The 21,813-nt window shown below is 43.7% G+C and overlaps 1 protein-coding gene across 1 annotated transcript; it reads left to right on the top strand.

Annotated features, from left to right (window-relative positions):
- Positions 1-159: 159 nt before the first annotated feature.
- alg6 (ALG6 alpha-1,3-glucosyltransferase) lies at positions 160-21,734 on the top strand. Its single transcript, XM_064935939.1, has 14 exons — positions 160-354; positions 692-776; positions 881-970; positions 1,116-1,204; positions 1,669-1,751; positions 1,911-1,975; positions 4,915-5,100; positions 10,703-10,838; positions 13,404-13,489; positions 16,204-16,288; positions 16,372-16,442; positions 17,536-17,604; positions 19,336-19,528; positions 21,196-21,734. Exons 1-14 carry the CDS (start codon positions 273-275, stop codon positions 21,397-21,399), a joined length of 1,524 nt encoding a protein of 507 aa, XP_064792011.1. The 5' UTR covers positions 160-272; the 3' UTR covers positions 21,400-21,734.
- The last annotated feature ends 79 nt before the right edge of the window (positions 21,735-21,813 follow it).

Here is a 21,813-nt window from a genome sequence, read left to right as displayed (position 1 = left end):
CTTCTTTCCGTCACTATTTGTGCATATTGACATATAATGTGATAATGTCGGTTTTGGTTTATTCTGCTTTTGATTGAAATCGAATATTCTCTATCGTCAACATCATCCAGCTCTGACCAAAAAAGAACCGAGTTACCATGACACGTCATCAACCGGCGCCTGCGCTGACGTGTTCAGGAAGTGTAAACAACAATCCTGCACGGAAGCTGCAACATGCATCGAGAATTATAGCATTTCGTTGCCAATAATAACGCTGTTGTATAGTATCGGTCATGGAGAACTGGAGCCTTGTGTCCATTTGTGTTTTGTTCGGTCTTACGGCAAGATGGGCTGTATCCTTGAACTCTTATTCAGGTAGGAAATGGACCGTAGCTAGCTAGCTTTATGCTCATGTTGCACCTGCAGGGCTCACTGACAGCCCCCTGTTTCATAGCTACATAGTTAGCCAGAAATCCTAGCCAGTTTGCATTGTAAACTTGTAAAATTGTTGATTTTGAGTGGTAAAATGCAACCGATATTTTGGTGAAATTATTATGGACATTAGCTTGCTAGAGACATAAACACGAGTCCGCTTACTAGCTAGCCACTGTTCAACAGCAGGACTGTAATCTCGTTCTCTGCATATTTCATATAGGTAGCTAGCTAGCTATTATTATTCAGCAGCATTTTTACCCATTTCTCTTATTTTCAGGGGCAGGCAAACCACCCATGTTCGGGGACTACGAAGCTCAAAGGCACTGGCAAGAAGTGACTTACAATCTGCCTGTTCATGAATGGTTGGTCTATGCAGCTGTCTATGGTCCTGTCTTGCATCTTTGTGTGTTTTTATAAAGTTTCTTAGCAATAGTTTGGATAACTTAATGTTGTTTTCATCCTTCAGGTACTTCAACACTACAGACAACAACCTAAACTACTGGGGTTTGGACTATCCCCCTCTCACAGCCTACCACAGCCTGCTCTGTGCACATGTGTAAGTCTGAGGGCACACACACAAACATCAAGATCATGGGTTTGATTTCTGCTGGGGCCACCGTATGAAAATGTATGCACACAGTACTGCAATATATATTATGAATGTTATCATTATTATATTACTTTGTTGTGCTCTCCTGCAGGGCCAAGCTGATAAACCCAGACTGGGTGGAGTTGCATGCGTCTCGAGGTCATGAAAGCTATGGACATAAGTTGTTTATGAGAGCCACAGGTAAGACTGCTGACAGACAGGTTAAAGAACAGTACACATCAACACTACTGAAATACAGGTTTAAGAACAGTAAACATCAACACAACTGACGGACAGGTTAAAAAACAGTACACATCAACGCTTCTCACACAGGTTAAATAACAGTACACATCAACACAACTGACAGAAAGGTTAAATAACAGTACACATCAACACAACTGACAGAAAGGTTAAAGAACAGTACACATCAACACTACTGACAGACAGGTTAAAGAACAGTACACATTAACACAACTGACAGAAAGGTTAAAGAACAGTACACATTAACACTACTGACAGCCAGTTTAAATAATAGTACATGTTAAAGAACCCCCCCACCCCCCGCACTGACTGTTGGTTGAGTGACGAGCATCACATAGGAGTGAGACACCAACGAAGAGCATAGTGATTCATTTGTGGGACTGAATATATGTATCTTTGCTCAGTTCTTGTTGCAGATCTGCTGATATACATTCCTGCTGTTGTACTTTACAGTTTTTACCTCAGTGAAGGATCAAACAAAAAGAAGGTATGTCAGACTTATGACATTTACATTCCCTCTATTTGATGTGTAACTCAAAATAAGTGCAGTCTCAGTTTTGAGAATTACAAAAACAAAGATACTGTATTAGATGGGCATTACCTGCCCGTCTCACTATAATGTGTGTTGTGTTCTCTTCTTGCCTAGGTCTGCACAGTCCTCTGTATCCTGCTCTATCCAGGCCTTATTCTAATAGACTACGGGCATTTCCAGTATCCTTTAAAAACCCAAGCTGTTTCTATCACTGGATCATATTATTCTTATGTCAAAATCATGACCATCTCTTGTCATCCCAGGTGCTGTGCATTTGGAAAGTATTCAGACCTCTTGACTTTTTCCAAATTTTGTTTTGCGTTACAGCCTTATTCTAAAAATGATTAAATACACATTTTTCATGAAATCTACACATAATAACCCATAATGACAAAGCTAAAACAGGTTTAGAATTTTTAGCCAATTTATTACAAAAAAATAATAATACCCTATTTACATAAGTATTCAGACCCTTTGCTATGAGACTCGAAATTGAGCTCAGGTGCATCCTGTTTCCATTGATCATCCTTGAGATGTTTCTACAACTTGTTAGGAGTCCACCTGTGGTAAATTCAATTGGTTGGACATGATTGGGAAAGGCACACACCTGTCTATATAAGGTCCCACAGTTGACAGTGCATGACAGAGCAAAAACCAAGCCATGAGGTCGAAGGAATTGTCCATAGATCTGGGAAAGGGTACCAAAAAAATTCTGCAGCATTGAAGGTTCCCAAGAACACAGTGGCCTCCATTCTTAAATGGAAGAAGTTTGGATCCACCAAGACTCTTCCTAGACCTGGCCACCCTGCCAAACTGAGCAATCAGGGGAGAAGGGCCTTGGTCAGGGAGGTGACCAAGAACCTGATGGTCACTCTGACAGAGCTCCAGAGTTCCTCTGTGGTGATGGGAGAACCTTCCAGAAGGACAACCATCTCTGCAGCCCTCCACCATTGAGGCCTTTATGATAGAGTGGCCAGATGGAAGCCACTCCTCAGTAAAAAGCACATGACAGCCCGCTTGGAGTTTGTCAAAAGGCACTTAAGGGGTGGCAGCGTAGCCTAGTGGTTAGAGCATTGGACTAGTAACCGGAAGGTTGTGAGTTCAAACCCCCGAGCTGACAAGGTACAAATCTGTCGTTCTGCCCCTGAACAGGCAGTTAACCCACTGTTCCTAGGCCGTCATTGAAAATAAGAATTTGTTCTTAACTGACTTGCCTAGTAAAATAAAGGTAAAAAAAAAAGATCATGAGAAACAAGATTCTCTGGTCTGATGAAACCAAGATTGAACTATTTGGCCTGAATGCCAAGCATCACGTCTGGAGGAAACCTCGCACCATCCCTACGGTGAAGCATGCTGGTGGCAGCATCATGCTGTGCGTATGTTTTTCAGTGGCAGGGACTGGGAGACTAGTCAGAATCGAGGGAAAGATGAACGGAGCAAAGTAGAAGAGAGATCCTTGATGAAAACTTGCTCCAGAGCACTCAGGACCTCAGACTGGGGGCGAAGGTTCACCTTCCAACAGGACAACGACCCTAAGCACACAGCCAATACAATGCAGGCTTCGGGACAAGTCTCTGAAGGTTTTTGAGCGGCCCAGCCAGAGCTCAGATTTGAACCTGATCAAACATCTCTGGAGAGACGCTCCCCATCCAACCCGACAGAGCTTGATAGGATCTGCAGAGAAGAATGGGAGAAACTCCCCAAATACAGGTGTGCCAAGCTTGTAGCGTCATACCCAAGAAGATTTGAGGCTGTGATCGCTGCCAAAGGTGCTTCAACAAAGTACTGAATAAAGGGTCTGAATACTTATGTAAATGTTATATTTCAGTTTTTTTTAATGTTAAAATAACTGTTTTTGCTTTGTCATTATGGGGTATTGTATGTGCACTGCTCAAAAAAATAAAGGGAACACTTAAACAACACAATGTAACTCCAAGTCAATCACACTTCTGTGAAATCAAACTGTCCACTTAGGAAGCAACACTGATTGACAATACATTTCACATGCTGTTGTGCAAATGGAATAGACAACAGGTGGAAATTATAGGCAATTAGCAAGACACCCCCAATAAAGGAGTGGTTCTGCAGGTGGTGACCACAGACCACTTTTCTCAGTTCCTATGCTTCCTGGCTGATGTTTTCACTCTAGTGGTAGCATGAGACGGAGTCTTCAACCCACACAAGTGGCTCAGGTAGTGCAGCTCATCCAGGATGTCACATCAATGCGAGCTGTGGCAAGAAGGTTTGCTGTGTCTGTCAGCGTAGTGTCCAGAGCATGGAGGCGCTACCAGGAGACAGGCCAGTACATCAGGAGACGTGGAGGAGGCCGTAGGAGGGCAACAACCCAGCAGCAGGACCGCTACCTCCGCCTTTGTGCAAGGAGGAGCAGGAGGAGCACTGCCAGAGCCCTGCAAAATGACCTCCAGCAGGCCACAAATGTGCATGTGTCTGTTCAAACGGTCAGAAACAGACTCCATGAGGGTGGTATGAGGACCCGACGTCCACAGGTGGGGGTTGTGCTTACAGCCCAACACCGTGCAGGACGTTTGGCATTTGCCAGAGAACATCAAGATTGGCAAATTCACCACTGGCGCCCTGTGCTCTTCACAGATGAAAGCAGGTTCACACTGAGCACATGTGACAGACATGACAGAGTCTGGAGACGCCGTGGAGAACGTTCTGCTGCCTGCAACATCCTCCAGCATGACTGGTTTGGCGTGGGTCAGTCATGGTGTGGGGTGGCATTTCTTTGGGGGGCCGCACAGCCCATGTGCTCGCCAGAGGTAGCGTGACTGCCATTAGGTACCGAGATGAGATCCTCAGACCCCTTGTGAGACCATATGCTGGTGCGGTTGGCCCTGGGTTCCTCCTAATGCAAGACAATGCTAGACCTCATGTGGCTGGAGCCATGGCGCATGAGATAGCAAAAGCTCAGGTTGCCCAGCCCGGCGGTGATAAAATCTTCGGCAAAATAATTCGCAAGGAGATTCCTGCAAAAATATTATTTGAAGATTTAAAAAAGCAGTTTGATTGGAGACCAGGATTTGTATGAATGACGCATAGCAGAGCATCCGGTAACAGTACCATCATGACTATGTATTCTTTAACTGGGTGTCAGATATAACAGTATAAGCCTGGGGCTGGCCCTATGGGGTGTGGTGGTTCTGGGTCTGGGCTGGGACGTGCTGGGCTCTCTGGCCTTCGTCCTGTCCCTCAACTACAAACAGATGGAGCTCTACCACTCCCTACCCTTCTTCTGCTACTTACTGGGCAAGTGTTTCAAGCAGGGCCTGGCAGGCCGAGGGTGAGTTAGCTGACTTAGACTTATACCCCTGGCTAAGAGGGTTTGTGTGAATGGGACTGTGTGTGTGGCGAGATGATATACAGTGAGATCTGAAATTATTGACACCCCTGATAAAGATGAGCAAACATGACTATATAAAATATATAAATTATAAAAATACTGAACTATATTGTATGCTGAAAACAATTGGGAATATATATATTATTTTATACTAATACAATTGCTCAAAGAGGTAGGGGTCAAAATTGACACCCATTTTCAATACCTTACCTTGTGAGGATAACCACACGGAGCCTTTTTAAAAATGTTTTATGAGCCGGAGAACCCGTTGGGAGGGATATGTGTGGCCAAGAGCTCAATTTTCATGTCATCTGACCAAAGAACTGGTTCCAATCCAAGTGCCAATGCCGTTTAGCAACTCCAGGCGTTTACATTGGTTGGACGACATGAAAATAGAGCTCTTTGGCCACACACGCGAGTGGTGGATTTGGCGTCAAAATTACAATGTATGAGCAGAAAATAACACCATACCTACTGTAAAATATGGTGGTGGATATTTGGTGTTATGGGGCTATTTTGCTTCTACTGGTCCTGGGGCCTTTGTTAAGGTCAACAGCATCATGAACGTTACCCAGTATCAGGACATTTCAGCCAAAAACTTGGTTGTCTCTGCCATGACTTGTCCACAAGTGGATCTTCCAGCAAGACAATAACCCAAACATACATCAAAATCCCCAAATAAATGGTTAATTGACCACAAAATCAACATTTTGCAATGGCCATTTCAGTCTCCTGACTTGAACCCCATTTAAAACCTGTGGTTTGTTTCAAGTTTTAATGTCACATGCACAAGTACTGTGAAATGCCTTTCTTGCTAACCCAAAACCCAACATTGCAATAATCAATAACAATGTATTACTAGAAAACAATAACAAGAGAAATAAGAGTAAGACATATGAAACACAGTCAGTGAGTGAGCATACTACATACAGGAAATATTTAAAAAGTCAGTTCCACTGCCATATATACAGGTTCAGGGATACTGGAGTGATGGAGGTAGATATGTATAGGGGGAAGGTGACTATATACAGGTTCAGGGATACTGGAGTGATGGAAGTAGATATGTATAGGGGTAAGGTGACTATATACAGGTTCAGGGATACTGGAGTGATGGAAGTAGATATGTATAGGGTAAGGTGACTATATACAGGTTCAGGGATACTGGAGTGATGGAAGTAGATATGTATAGGGGTAAGGTGACTATATACAGGTTCAGGGATACTGGAGTGATGGAAGTAGATATGTATAGGGGTAAGGTGACTATATACAGGTTCAGGGATACTGGAGTGATGGAAGTAGATATGTATAGGGGTAAGGTGACTATATACAGGTTCAGGGATACTGGAGTGATGGAAGTAGATATGTATAGGGGTAAGGTGACTATATACAGGTTCAGGGATACTGGAGTGATGGAAGTAGATATGTATAGGGGTAAGGTGACTATATACAGGTTCAGGGATACTGGAGTGATGGAAGTAGATATGTATAGGGTAAGGTGACTATATACAGGTTCAGGGATACTGGAGTGATGGAAGTAGATATGTATATGGGGGAAGGTGACTATATACAGGTTCAGGGATACTGGAGTGATGGAAGTAGATATGTATAGGGGTAAGGTGACTATATACAGGTTCAGGGATACTGGAGTGATGGAAGTAGATATGTATAGGGGTAAGGTGACTATATACAGGTTCAGGGATACTGGAGTGATGGAAGTAGATATGTATAGGGGGGGACTATATAAGGTGACTATATACAGGTTCAGGGATACTGGAGTGATAGAGGTAGATATGTATAGGGGTAAGGTGACTATATACAGGTTCAGGGATACTGGAGTGATGGAAGTAGATATGTATAGGGGTAAGGTGACTATATACAGGTTCAGGGATACTGGAGTGATGGAAGTAGATATGTATAGGGGTAAGGTGACTATATACAGGTTCAGGGATACTGGAGTGATGGAAGTAGATATGTATAGGGGTAAGGTGACTATATACAGGTTCAGGGATACTGGAGTGATGGAAGTAGATATGTATAGGGGTAAGGTGACTATATACAGGTTCAGGGATACTGGAGTGATGGAAGTAGATATGTATAGGGGTAAGGTGACTATATACAGGTTCAGGGATACTGGAGTGATGGAAGTAGATATGTATAGGGGTAAGGTGACTATATACAGGTTCAGGGATACTGGAGTGATGGAAGTAGATATGTATAGGGGTAAGGTGACTATATACAGGTTCAGGGATACTGGAGTGATGGAAGTAGATATGTATAGGGGTAAGGTGACTATATACAGGTTCAGGGATACTGGAGTGATGGAAGTAGATATGTATAGGGGTAAGGTGACTATATACAGGTTCAGGGATACTGGAGTGATGGAAGTAGATATGTATAGGGGTAAGGTGACTATATACAGGTTCAGGGATACTGGAGTGATGGAAGTAGATATGTAGAGGGGTAAGGTGACTATATACAGGTTCAGGGATACTGGAGTGATGGAAGTAGATATGTATAGGGGGAAGGTGACTATATACAGGTTCAGGGATACTGGAGTGATGGAGGTAGATATGTATAGGGGTAAGGTGACTATATACAGGTTCAGGGATACTTGAGTGATGGAAGTAGATATGTATAGGGGGAAGGTGACTATATACAGGTTCAGGGATACTGGAGTGATGGAAGTAGATATGTATAGGGGGAAGGTGACTATATACAGGTTCAGGGATACTGGAGTGATGGAAGTAGATATGTATAGGGGTAAGGTGACTATATACAGGTTCAGGGATACTGGAGTGATGGAAGTAGATATGTATAGGGGGAAGGTGACTATATACAGGTTCAGGGATACTGGAGTGATGGAAGTAGATATGTATAGGGGGAAGGTGACTATATACAGGTTCAGGGATACTGGAGTGATGGAGGTAGATATGTATAGGGGTAAGGTGACTAGGCAAAAGGATATATGATAAACACAGTAGCAGCAGCTTGAATGTGAGTGGGTGTGTGTAGAGTCAGTATAAATGTACCATACCATACCATCAAAAGTTTGGACACACCTACTCATTCAAGGGTTTTTCTTTATTTTTACTATTTTTCTACATTGTAGAATAATAGTGAAGACAAACTATGAAATAACACATGGAATCGTGTAGTAACCAAAAAAAGTGTTAAACAAATCAATCTATTTTATATTTGAGATTCTTCAAAGTAGCCACCCTTTGCCTTGATGACAGCTTTGCACACTTGGCATTCTCTCAACCAGCTTCATGAGGTAGTCTCCTGGAATACATTTCAATTAACACGTGTGCCTTGTTAAAAGTTCATTTGTGGAATTTCTTTCCTTCTTAATGCATTTGAGCCAATCAGTTGTGTTGTGACAAGGTAGGGGTGGTATACAGAAGATAGCGTTATTTGGTAAAAGACCAAGTTCATTGTTATGGCATGAACAGCTCAAATAAGCAAAGAGAAACGACAGTCCATTGTTACTTTAAGACATGAAGGTCAGTCAATCAAACTCATGAAAGTTTTTTCAAGTGCAGTCGCAGAAACGATCAAGCACTATGATGAAACTGGCTCCCATGAGGACCGCCACAGGAAAGGAAGACCCAGAGTTACCTCTGCTGTCGAGGATACGTTTATTAGAGTTACCAACCTCAGAAATTGCAGCCCGAATAAATGTTTCACAGAGTTGAAGTAACAGACACATCAACCTTTCAGGGGAGACTGTGAATCAGGCCTTCATGGTCGAATTGCTGCAAAGAAACCACTACTAAAGAACACCAATAAGAAGAAGGGACTTGCTTGGGTCAAGAACATGAGCAAAGGACATTAATTAGACCGGTGGAAATCTGTCCTCACAAAAACACTGGCAGGTTTTTGTGAGAGACAGAGTAGGTGAACGGATTAACTCTGCATGTGTGGTTCCCATCGTGAAGCATGGAGGAGGCGTGATGGTGCTTTGCTGGTGACACTGTTGGTAATTTATTTAGAATTCAAGGCACACTTCCCCAGCATGGCTACCACAGCATTCTGCAGCGATACGCCATCCCATCTCCTTTGTGCTTAGTGGGACTATCATTTGTTTTTCAACAGGACAATGACGCAAAACACACCTCCAGGCTATTTGACTAAGAAGGAGAGTGATGGAGTGCTGCATCAGATGACCTGGCCTCCACAATCACTTGACCTCAACCCAATTGAGATGGTTTGGGATAAGTTGGACCGCAGAGTGCAGGAAAAGCAGCCAACAAGTGCTCAGCATATTTGGGAACTCCTTCAAGACTGTTGGAAAAGCATTCCAGGTGAAGCTGGTTGAGAGAATGCCAAAAGTGTGCAAAGCTCTCAAGGCAAAGGGTGGCTAATTTGAAGAATTTTGATTTGTTAAACACTTTTTTGGTTACCTGATTCCATGTGTTTTTTCATAGTTTTGATGTGTTCACTATTATTCGACAATGTAGAAAATAGTAAAAATAAAGAAAAACCATTGAATGAGGAGGTGTCAACTTTTGACTGGTACTGTATGTGCATATTATGTGTGAGTCAGAAGATGGAGTGTGTGTGTGTAGGGCCCTGTGAGTGTGCATAGAATGCAAATATTGAGATAAAAGGTCAATAAAGATACAAGGTGAACTCGGTCTGTGAATTGAAGAGGGCAGTCCATAAGCGCAGATAAAGGATATCAAGGAAGTATTCTGTATGGAGGAATGGTCTAAGATCCCTCCCAAAAGCATTCAACATCAGATTATATTATATTCATCATTCACTGAATCAGCATGATTGTTTTTAAAGTAATACCCAGAATCAATCATTTTCTGTCGCCAGTGGACAAAACATGGAAAGGGCTATGCAGACTTTTCTGAAATGCAAATCAATATTTAATTTCAGAATTGGTTAAAATTAGGTTAGGGTCAGGGTTAAGGGTTGGGTTTAGGCTACAGTTAACGCTAGTCGGTTTGCAAGCCAGAAAAGTCTGTATAGCCCTTCCCACAAAACATGGCCCCATAAAGTAGCCTACATTTTCTCCAAAACAGAGTAGCAGAGTTACTGAGGCGAGCCAATCAGATTGGATGACTGTTTCTAATGTCCCCACATTTGTTTCTAGTGTCCCCACATTTGTTTATCTAGTAACAATGTACCAAGGGCTAATGGATAGCTAGATTAGATGGGCAGGGGAAGATATGTCCAGATAACATTATGGCCATGCCCAAGCTCCTTGACTGTTCCTGTGTGTGCAACTTTACCGCCACACAGCTACTACAGCTGACCTACTGTGAAAGACTTTTAGCTGACGCATGGTTTCCCCAACATATATTGACTAACTTGGGATGTGAATAGTTACACTCACAGCTGTTGTGATGCGAGATTCAGCCAATTAATACTATTGACAATATGAATGATCATGTTTCACTGCTTTACAGTACATATCAGCGTAGCAGTTTTGGGTATCTTAGACCGTGTGTAAGTTTATGTTTTGGGTATTTGACCATTTCAAAAGTTCGGTGTACTTTATCGTTTGTTTTCTCATCCACCACCCACCCAGGCTGTTCCTGCTAGTCAAGATCGCTGTAACAGTCCTGGTGACCTTTGCCCTCTGCTGGCTGCCCTTCCTGTCTGACCCTGGCCAGATCCTGCAGGTGGTGCACCGCCTTTTCCCTGTGGGGCGAGGCCTATTCGAGGTACGTACAAAAAGGTTTCAGTATTCAAGGCAATTAGTCATACTATCAAGTCAAGTGGTTTCCCTAACATTCTGCGACGTGAGTCACCTAAAGCTTGTAGAATGTTCTGGAGACCAACAGAGTAACCCAAACCAGATTCTCCACCCACAGCCCAATTTTGAGAGACCACACTATCTGCCAAGTCGAAATCAGTTGGTGTTAGAAAGATGAGGAGGTTTATGGTAGTCAACAAAGTGCTGCCCTCGTAGACAGGAGTGGTATGCTGCGCCTCCTGTTCTTCACAGCCCACATGCTCTTACAGACACACACACACAACCTGCTACCCTCCATCAATTCCTCTGTGCTTCGCCAATTGGAAATGGATCTCCTGCAGGATCAAAGAAAACAGAGGAATAAAATGGTGAAAGGTCAGAAGATCAGGTTTGCTCTATCTGGGGGGGGGGGGGGGGGTCGTAGTGACTGGGGGGTAAAGATAAATCTAACACATTTACTGCCAGGGTATTTTCAGCACATCATTGCGGGGCCATGTTTTAGCCGTGTGATGCATGGTTCGGTGCCAAGGGCCAACACTATGCGTGTCAGAGTGCATCCATTCGTTGTGCAAAACGTTGGCAGCTAAACTGCTGCGTCCTTGAAAAGTGAACTTACATGCGTGTATGTACACACAGCAAGGCCACACAGGAGGAGAGGTGCAGAGGGGGGAAGTGGAAAACTGATGGACAGTGATGGCTCACACTGGGGACATTAGTTAGAACATATTGAAAGCATGTCATGGTTGAGCTGCTGAGGTAACACCGTTACAGGGGCAGCTCAGAGGCCAAGGCCAGCTGCTCTAGTTTTGGAAGCCTGCCCTGTGCCCTGCACCCATTCCCCAGGGTGCGGTGATGTGAGAAGTAATTGAACATTAAACAGTCAGCCTTGTGCAGCCTCTTGTCACAAGGAAACAGAATCAATAAAATGTATTTTCTGGTACTGTCCAACGGTGGCTGGCTTTTGGAGTCAGGTCCAGGAATGGTTGTTATGTCATAATACCAGGGTTCCGATGGACCTGCAAACTGTATTGTTAGGGGATCTGAAAAACCACCATCAGGGATATATCATTATACTCTTCGGTAAAGTATTAATCTGTAGGGCAATATCGGTAGAAATCTTACAATACACCCCCCAAAAAAAAGGCTATGTGAGGTTGGTCATGCTGGCACTATGCCTGACAGTTATTTATTTATGAAACGATACAAACATAATGCACAAAGTGTGGGTGTCTCTATACCCCGTGGTGCGAGGGTCTCCAGGAGAAGCCTGCCTGAACTAATTGTGAAATTGTGCACGTAAGCAGAAGCCGGACTGGGACAAGCAGACAGGGCGAGAAGGGGTGGTGGGGAAGGTTGAGGGGGTGAGGAGGGTAAGTTGTACGTTTACCCACCACGCAGCACTCTGACCGCCTGTTTTCCTGCTTCACAAAAATGGCACCAAATGCTGCAGCCTATGAAATTCCAAGCTGGTTTATAGGTGAAGAGTGACGCCATCGGCACTTACCCACATTTGCAGCCGAACCCCAGGTTCCTGTGTAGCCCTCAGCCGAGGCGGCGTTGGTGGACATTCCGATAGGGTCGTTATTTGGGGGGTGGGGGCTACAGGGGGTGTGTTTGAGGAGAGATGGGGCCTCGACGTCTGCAGGACGGACAGCCTGCTGACTGGGCCTGTCTGTAACCTCCACACACACACAGCTGTGCTCTGAGCAGCTGTAGTAGCAAGCCCAGTGGACCGCATAGAGACATGATTAGACTACAGTGATCTATGCATTGCATTTCTACTTTGTGTCATATCACAGCCAGTAGAAGCAGCAGGGGGTCTTAACATCTGATCTCAGAACAACTGCTAAGGCCTTAAATCACATGAATTACACGGTCAGTCCTCCGTCCCCCATTTCCTGCCAGTTACCCCAACCGCAAAGACCGTTGTTAAGACTGACAGTTTGGATCTGTTTCCCAATGGTTATAACTATGCTTTGGGTGGTGTGGTGGGTGGACACACTGTGACAGTGTTCTTCTATGGGGTGGTCTGAATGTGCCGAAGAATGCAGAAATTATTGTAATGTGATTATCTCTGAATATTTAACCCTGTGTCCCCAAGTTTACAGAAAGTGCATAGCTTCCAGTGACATCCCGTTCCATATGACCTGACAGGCGATTTATGAGGCTGGTAATACCTTCCAAAGCGCTCCTGTGCAAATACATTGTGGAATGCAAAGAAGGAATTCTTATTGCACTTTCACTTGGAGCAATGCCACTTATTAGCCTTCTCTTCAAAACCGAATGCTTTTTAAAGCAGCGTACTGTCATACCATATGTGGTTTTCTAAATTTAAAACCCTTGTAATGAGTTTTCTAACTCATTTAAATGATTCACATCGATAATAAACACTTCACTAACAATAAGGAATATGATCAACCTATTGGTTCTGCATCGTTATAGGAAGTGAGCTATGAAACGTATTTATTTTCTTATTAAAAAGTGTGTGTGTGTTGACAGGATAGTGTGTTGACAGGATAAAGTGTGTTGACAGGATAAAGTGGCCAACACGTGGTGCAGCTTGAATGTCCTGATAAAGATCAAGACCATCCTGTCCACTGATACCCAGCTCTACTTCAGGTAATCCTCCTCTCACTCTCCATCTCATGCTCTCTTGCAGAGTGAAAACAAGATTATCCCTTGAACACTGAGATACTGATCACTACCAGCTGCTATGGGCAATCTGACAACTATTGGAAATCTGCTGATGAGATTTCAGATTTGGAATGTCAGTAGAAACTATTTGAACCATTTCCGTTTGAGAAACAGCAGTTAGCTAACTTCTCTGTGTTGACATGAGGTGTTATTCCAGTCAAAGTTGATTTTCCTCCAAGGTTCTTATGAATGAGAAGATGCTACACACAGTCAGTCATAGAACCCTTCTCATGTTGTCATGGTGGTACGTGCTTGAATAACCTATGGGGCTATATTTAGGGGTGCTGTGTGCATTCTGCACAGGATGGACACGTTTCTGCCCGACTGTTAAGACCAGGATTTAACTTGGACTTCTAAGACTGTAGTGTATTTAAAACAAATTAAAACACTAGAGCTTTTTGGCCATGGGTGAATATAGATATGTGTTAGGGGAGGGATACCTTGCTGTAGAATGTGTCATAAAACAATGGATCACTCCTCGTTACAATAGAAGTGGACTACTGGATCGTGTATTTATGTATATGCTTGTTACTACGACGTTTCTGTAAAATGTCTCAACAGAAATGTCATGATGGAACACCTGTGGGACAGTATCTGGGAATCTGTATCCCAAAATCTCCATGACCCCCCCCCCCCCAGCACACCCCTCTTGCCCCATGTTGGGGGTCCGGATACCCCTCTCCCCAGGGACCCTTTAGGCCTGATACAGCTGCCCTATCCTACCCCTTCAGTCAGAGTGGAGGTACCCCCCTGGCCCCCCTCCTTTCCTGTGTCTCTATCCCCTGTGAGTGACAATTGAAGGGTTAGACTAATGTTGGGGTGCCCTAAGCGGAGACCGTGTTTGGTACATTTCCCACATACAGTGGGGAGAACAAGTATTTGATACACTGAAGATTTTGCAGGTTTTCCCAATTACAAAGCATGTAGAGGTCTGTAGTTTTTATCATAGGTACACTTCAACTGTGAGAGACTGAATCTAAAACAAAAATCCAGAAAATCACATTGTATGATTTTTAAGTAATTAATTTGACATAAGTATTTGATCACCTTACCAACCAGTAAGAATTCCGGCTCTCACAGACCTGTTAGTTTTTCTTTAAGAAGCCCTCCTGGTCTCCACTCAGTACCTGTATTAACTGCACCTGTTTGAACTCGTTACCTTTATAAAAGACACCTGTCCACACACTCAATCAAATAGACTCCAACCTCTCCACAATGGCCAAGACCAGAGAGCTGTGTAAGGACATCAGGGATGAAATTGTAGACCTGCACAAGGCTGGGATGGGCTACAGGACAATAGGCAAGCAGCTTGGTGAGAAGGCAACAACTGTTGGAGCAATTATTAGAAAATGGAAGAAGTTCAATCACCCTCGGTCTGGGGCTCCATGCAAGATCTCACCTCGTGGGGCATCAATGAGGAAGGTGAGGGATCAGCCCAGAACTACACGGCAGGACCTGGTCAATGACCTGAAGAGAGCTGGGACCACAGTCTCAAAGAAAACCATTAGTAACACACTACGCTGTCATGGATTAAAATCCTGCAGCGCACGCAAGGTCCCCCTGCTCAAGCCAGTGCATATCCAGGCCTGTCTGAAGTTTGCCAATGACCATCTGGATGATCCAGAGGAGGAATGGGAGAAGGTCATGTGGTCTGATGAGACAAAAATAGAGCTTTTTGGTCTAAACGCCACTCGCCGTGTTTGGAGGAAGAAGGATGAGTACAACCCCAAGAACACCATCCCAACTGTGAAGCATGGAGGTGGAAACATCATTCTTTGTGGATGCTTTTCTGCAAAGGGGACAGGACGACTGCACCGTATTGAGGGGAGGATGGATGGGGCCATGTATCGCGGGATCTTGGCCAACAACCTCCTTCCCTCAGTAAGAGCATTGAAGATGGGTCGTGGCTGGGTCTTCCAGCATGACAACGACCCGAAACACACAGCCAGGGCAACTAAGGAGTGGCTCCGTAAGAAGCATCTCAAGGTCCTGGAGTGACCTTGCCAGTCTCCAGACCTGAACCCAATAGAAAATCTTTGGATGGAGCTGAAAGTCTGTATTGCCTAGCGACAGCCACGAAACCTGAAGGATCTGGAGAAGGTCTGTATGGAGGAGTGGGCCAAAATCCCTGCTGCAGTGTGTGCAAACCTGGTCAAGAACTACAGGAAAGGTCTGATCTCTGTAATTGCAAACAAAGATTTCTGTACCAAATAAGTGTGTGTAACCTTTTCTGTCTGCCTCTAGGCCAGTCTGCCTTCTGCTTTTCTGATGTATCAAATACTTATGTCATGCAATAAAATGCAAATTAATTACTTAAAAATCATACAATGTAGTTTCAGGATTTTTGTTTATTATTCCGTCTCTCACAGTTGAAGTGTACCTATGATAAAAAATTACAGACCTCTACATGCTTTGTAAGTAGGAAACAGTGCCGATTTTGCAGGTTATCAAATACTTGTTCTCCCCACTGTAGCTGGGGCCTTATGGTTTGACCAGGCTGGGTTAAAACAAGCCGGCAGCAGAGCAGCCGCAAGGTTCAGTTTAACCCCGAGGGTTAGGTTTCAGGGCTGGGCCATTCACTGTTTGGTCAGATTGATCATAGTTGATAGATTACATAATTATTCTGGTTTTGTTTTCAGTTTGACCACCACTCTCCTGGCTATCCTACCTTCGTCTATAAAACTTTTGATAAAACCTACATTGTGGCAGTTCAAACTTGCCTTGGTAAGTGAGTATTTTTGTCCAGTTTACTGATGTTTGATAACAGAGAATGATGTAATGCCAACCTGCGTAAAATGTCATTTCAGGTCAACTCCTCTCTGGCATTCTTCCTCTTCTCCTTTCAAGTCCATGAGAAATCAATCCTCCTACCTGCCTTGTGAGTAGAGGGGAGGATTAGGAGTGTGTGTTCGCATGCGTGTGTGCCTTCCTGCCTGCGGTTCTTAATAATTTACCTCACTGACTGCAGTGCAGTATATAAAAAGCAACAGGCAGCTGTAATCGCTAGGCTATCTAGGTTTTACTGCGCTGTGGGATTTGGTTACAGATTTTGCTGATCTATTCATCTAAATTAGGCTGATTGTTGCTTTATTAACGATTGAGATATATCTCCCACATACCTGTACCTGAATCAATCAGTAATGCATGTCAGGGCTTAGGGAGGAACGCCAGACTGTGGCGAAAAGGAGGGGGGCATTGTTTGTGGTGAATCAATTATTGGGACTATAGGAATGGGTCTAACTGGACATACAAACAGGAGTTGGAACCGGTTCAGGGAACAGATTATTATTTATTTTTTTGAATTGTGGGAACAGAATTATAACTGGGAATGAAATGTATCTATGCTGTTCTGGAACAGAACTTTAATTTTAAAAGCATAGGAACCTTTTAACGTTCTTTCATGTTCCGGGCATTTTGTGGGGTCCCACGAGGCACCTATGCAAAGCCTTCACACACAAGCTTGTTAGCTAGCTCTGGTCCAACGGTAAGCCAACTCTTAGAAGTCCAAAGACATTAAAAGCTCCTCCGTAGAATCTGCTACTCCATAGGTATAATTCTGTGAGCCTAATTCAGATAATGCATGTCATTAAAGATGCCCAGCGCTTCAAGCCAAGCCTCCTCCTCCACCCTCTCACCACCCGCAAAATGTTATTTGCATATCATGTCATACACTTGTCTGTCCATCACGCATCTAAACAGCCATAGCCGAGACAGCTGATAGCACCCATGCAGGCTAAAACAACTATATATTTCCTGCTCCATAGCAAGCTGCTCTATTCGCATTGATTTGTGAAGTAATTGAATGTCAAGCTAATGTAAAAAGGAATGATATAAACCTGTATTTTTTTTGGTTCGACCTGTCCAGAACTTTATTCCTTATATGGTGCACTACTTTTGACCAGGGCCCATGTTTGTTGTTAAATAAAGTGTGTATAATTTAAGTGTGTGTAACCTTTTCTGTCTGCCTCTAGGCCAGTATGCCTACTACTGAATGACCTTCCTCTGCCAGCCATCTGGTTTCTACAGGCTTCCACCTTCAGGTAGGAAGCTACAGTAGGGGAAACTATAGTGGACCAATAATAACAGACCAGGTTAAAGGTCATACAGTGGGGCAAAAAAGTATTTAGTCAGTCACCAATTGTGCAAGTTCTCCCACTTAAAACGATGAGGCCTGTAATTTATCATAGGTACACTTCAACTATGACAAACAAAATGAGGGAAAAATCCAGAAAATCACATTGTAGGATTTTTAATGAATTTATTTGCAAATTATGGTGGAAAATACGTATTTGGTCACCTACAAACAAGCAAGATTTCTGGCTCTCACAGACCTGTAACTTCTTCTTTAAGAGGCTCCTCTGTCCTCCACTCGTTACCTGTATTAATGGCACCTGTTTGAACTTGTTATCAGTATGAAAGACACCTGTCCACAACCTCAAACAGTCACACTCCAAACTCCACTGTGACCAAAAGTATGTGGACACCTGCTATAACAGCCTCCACGCTTCTGGGAAGGCTTTCTACTAGATGTTGGAACATTTCTGAAGTAACTTACTTCCATCCAGCCACAAGAGCATTAGTGAGGTCAGGCGATTAGGCCTGGCTCGCAGTCGGCATTCCAATTAATCCCAAAGGTGTTTGATGGGGTTGAGGTATTGGCTCTGTGCAGGCCAGTCAAGGTCTTTCACACCAATCTTGACGAACCATTTCTGCCTGGACCTCGCTTTGTGCACGGGGAATTGTCATGCTGAAACAGGAAAGGGCCTTCCCAAAAAAAACTGTTACCACAAAGTTGGAAGCACAGAATCGTCTAGAATGTCATCGTATACTGTAGTGTTAAGATTCCCGTTCACTGGAACTAAGGGGCCTAGCTCAAACCATGAAAGACAGGCCCAGACCATTTCTCCACCAAACTTAACAGATTTGTCCATCGGCCTGCCGGATGGTGAAGCGTCATTCATCACTCCAGAGAAGGCATTTTCAGTGCTACTCCAGAGTCCAATGGCGGCAAGCTTTACACCACTCCAGTCGACGCTTGGCATTGCGCATGATCTTAGGCTTGTGTGCGGCTGCTCGGCCATGGAAACCCATTTCATGAAGCTCCCGACAAAATGTTATTGTGCTGACGTTGCTTCCAGAGGCAGTTTGGAACTTGGTAGTGAGTGTTTTAACCGAGGACAGACTTTTTTACGCGCTTTCAGCACTCGGTGGTCCCGTTCTGTGAGCTTGTGTGGCCTACCACTTCGCGGCTGAGCCATTGCTGCTCCTAGACGTTTCCACTTCACAATAACAGCACTTAGTCATGACCATAAGTTTTGAGAATGACACAAATATTAATTTCCACAAAGTTGGCTGTTTCGGTGTCTTTAGATATTTTTGTCAGATGTTACTATGTTACTACTTTTGTAAAACGTGATAGTTTATTTTGAATACATTTGCAAAAATTTTTAAAAAAAACAAAATGTTGCTTTGTTATTATGGGCTATTGTGTGTAGATTGAGGGGGGGGAAACAATAATACATTTTAGAATAAGGCTGTAACGTCAAATGTTTTGGAAAAAGTCAAGGGGTCTGAATACACTGTATATAGTGTACATCTTGTTTGGGTAAATTGAAGACAAAGTTGCATAATTTAGTCAAATGGTTGCTTAAGCAGTTATTATAATTTGTAGGTGTTTTGCCAATGAATAGATGGGGTTTTGTTGGATTTAAGTAGGCCTTAGTACAGCTGTGTTTGAGGCTACATTGTTCTTGTACTCTCTCCCTCTGCAGCATGCTGCCGTTGTTTCTGAAGGATGGCCTGTTGCTGCCGTACGTGGTCACCTCCCTGGCCTTCCTGTTCTTGTCCATCTACCTGCTCTCAGCCCTTGAGCACTGCTCAGAGGACAAGCTGCGTCTGGGGCCCTACCGCCGCCTCCTCATCTGCATGCCCCGCATGGACCTCGGCAGAGTCACCAAGTGGAAAGTAAGTGTGGCCTGGTGGTGTAAACAAATTCCCTTTCACATTGCACTACCCCATATGCCTGCCTGTCATCATTTATTCATAGCAAGAAATGTATCAGATTGCAAAGCAAACTCTTTATTTGGATAGTACATCTGTAGATGCTCCACCGTTATCCTAACCATAATCCTTAACAGATCGTATGAGGATGAAAAATCCAGACTATCCAAATAAAGTGTGACCCAGTTTGCTTTACCAGGAAGATAGTTGCAATGTTGTCTGTCTAGTTACCTTTACCTTGCACACGTAAGTAGGGAGATGAAGCTAATTTAGATCTTATGACCATTTTAAATACACAAAGAGGCCACATTAGGCAAAAAAAGACATGTACCAAAATGACAGAGGATTATATACACAAAGTCAAAACTTTCCATTGTGGTCCTCTATTAACTGGCAATCAGGTTGTTGTCAGTGATTTCATAGCAGCCTGTCTCTATGGCTGGTGTTTCTAATAGTCTTAAGTGGTATCTACATCCAGGAGCACGGCGGCTCTAACCTGAATGGCATCAGCGTGAGAAGATATGGATATCTCTCCAACTGTATAAATAAAGATCATGTGCCACTGTACTGTAAGCTGTGTAGGCTGTCTGGGATGGGAAAGAGGATACCTAGTCATTTGCACAACTGAATGCATTCAACCGAAATGTGTGCTTAGGGAGCAGTTGTTGTTGGGGGTTAACTTCCTTGCTCAAGGGCAGAGCGGCAGATTTTTCCACCTTGCCGGCTCTGGGATTCAAACCAGCAACCTTTCAGTTAATGGCCCAACGCGCTTAACCGCTAGGCTACCTGCCAGATGAAAGCCACTGCCAGGCCCCAAGTATTATTTATCACTTATTTAAGTTACAGGCATCTCTGAAGTGCCTGGCCCCGGCCAGCTCTGCACCCTCCCCTCCTTTAGTGACATATGGGCAGGGGGGATCCCAAATAGCACCCTATTCCCTATATACTGCACTACTTTTGACCAGAGGCGTCATAGGGCTCTACATAGAGAATAGGATGGGCCCTGGTCAAATGTAGTGCACTCTTATAGGGAATGGGATGGGGACGTAGCCAGACACCGCCACCAGACAGAGCTGTGTGAGATCAGAAGGAAGGTGTCTTTTTATAGAGTCATTAACACAGGTTTGCTTAGATACATTTATTTACACAAGAGGTGTAAATAAGGAGGCCCAGTGATGGGGCTAGGGTTTCATGGGGTTGGTCTCATACGGAGGTGCTTACGACACCTACCCTCACTGATCCCTGGGTCCGCAGGTCCCAAATAGACATGTTCATGTTGATCCTGCTACTAACACTGTTTGCCTTTCCGTTCTGGACGCACCAGTCAGGACTAAAATAAACGTCAGCTTGTGATGAGGGATGGTCATGTGAGGTCTAAAAAAAATGTTTTTCAGTCTGGTCGAGTTTGAATAGTTATGACTTGGGCCAAGGAAATACTTTTATTTTTTTATTTATTTAGATGGGCTTAATTTATCAATTTGAATCCCTTGTCAAATTTACTTTCTGGTTTGACTGGAATTTATATTGAATTTCGAGCCCCACTTCTGGGCTGAGAGGGGGGGACTTGTCTCATATCCTGTGATGGCTCAACTCCCTTGAAAAAGAATGAACTCTGTCCATCTCTCCTGCAGTTCTATTTCTCCATCACGGCTATGGCTGGTTTGAGCTTTATGAGCGTGGCTTTGGCCCCTCCGGATCAGCTGCCTGATTTGTTTCCCCTCCTGGTGTCGGTGTTCTCCTACCTACACTTCCTGGGCCTCCTCCTCTACTTCAACATTGTCCAGATAGCCGAGCCACCACACTCTGTGAGGAAGAACCAGAAGAAAAGTAACTGAGTAATCATTAGGGAGGTAGGGACCAGATGATAACTGAGTAATTATAAGGGTGGTCTCCACCCAACAGAAAGACTAACTAAGCACAGTGCTTCAGTCAATTAGCAATAAGGCCCATGGACCAACTACCAGTCTCGGGCTAATCATTTAGAATCTTTATTCTCTAGAGAACCCTCCTGTCAACATGAATGGTTGCTGTTTTGTCAATGCCTAATTATGTACATCAAGCATGATTCTTTTTTACTTTACTGTTTTTCAATATTTTCAAATGTATGTAACATTACATTTATTTTGTACCAATAGAGTATTTGTCTTAAAATAAAATCACCTGATATGAATTCTTGAATAACCCTTATTTTACAGCCATATTGCCAGCACAGACTCGATCTGTCAAAAGCAGTTTCAATAAAATCCTCA

This window comes from Oncorhynchus masou, chromosome 24 (genome assembly GCF_036934945.1).
Source record: "Oncorhynchus masou masou isolate Uvic2021 chromosome 24, UVic_Omas_1.1, whole genome shotgun sequence".
NCBI lineage: Eukaryota > Metazoa > Chordata > Actinopteri > Salmoniformes > Salmonidae > Oncorhynchus > Oncorhynchus masou.
This window is presented reverse-complemented; position numbering and strand designations above follow the sequence as displayed.

Bases quoted from the DNA above. Each gene is read 5' to 3' on its own strand.
- alg6 (XM_064935939.1), top strand. From the start codon at position 273: ATGGAGAACTGGAGCCTTGTGTCCATTTGTGTTTTGTTCGGTCTTACG. The intron at 1,752-1,910 runs GTATGTCAGACT...CTTCTTGCCTAG, and splicing joins AAGGATCAAACAAAAAGAAG to GTCTGCACAGTCCTCTGTAT. The intron at 16,289-16,371 runs GTAAGTGAGTAT...ATGTCATTTCAG, and splicing joins GGCAGTTCAAACTTGCCTTG to GTCAACTCCTCTCTGGCATT.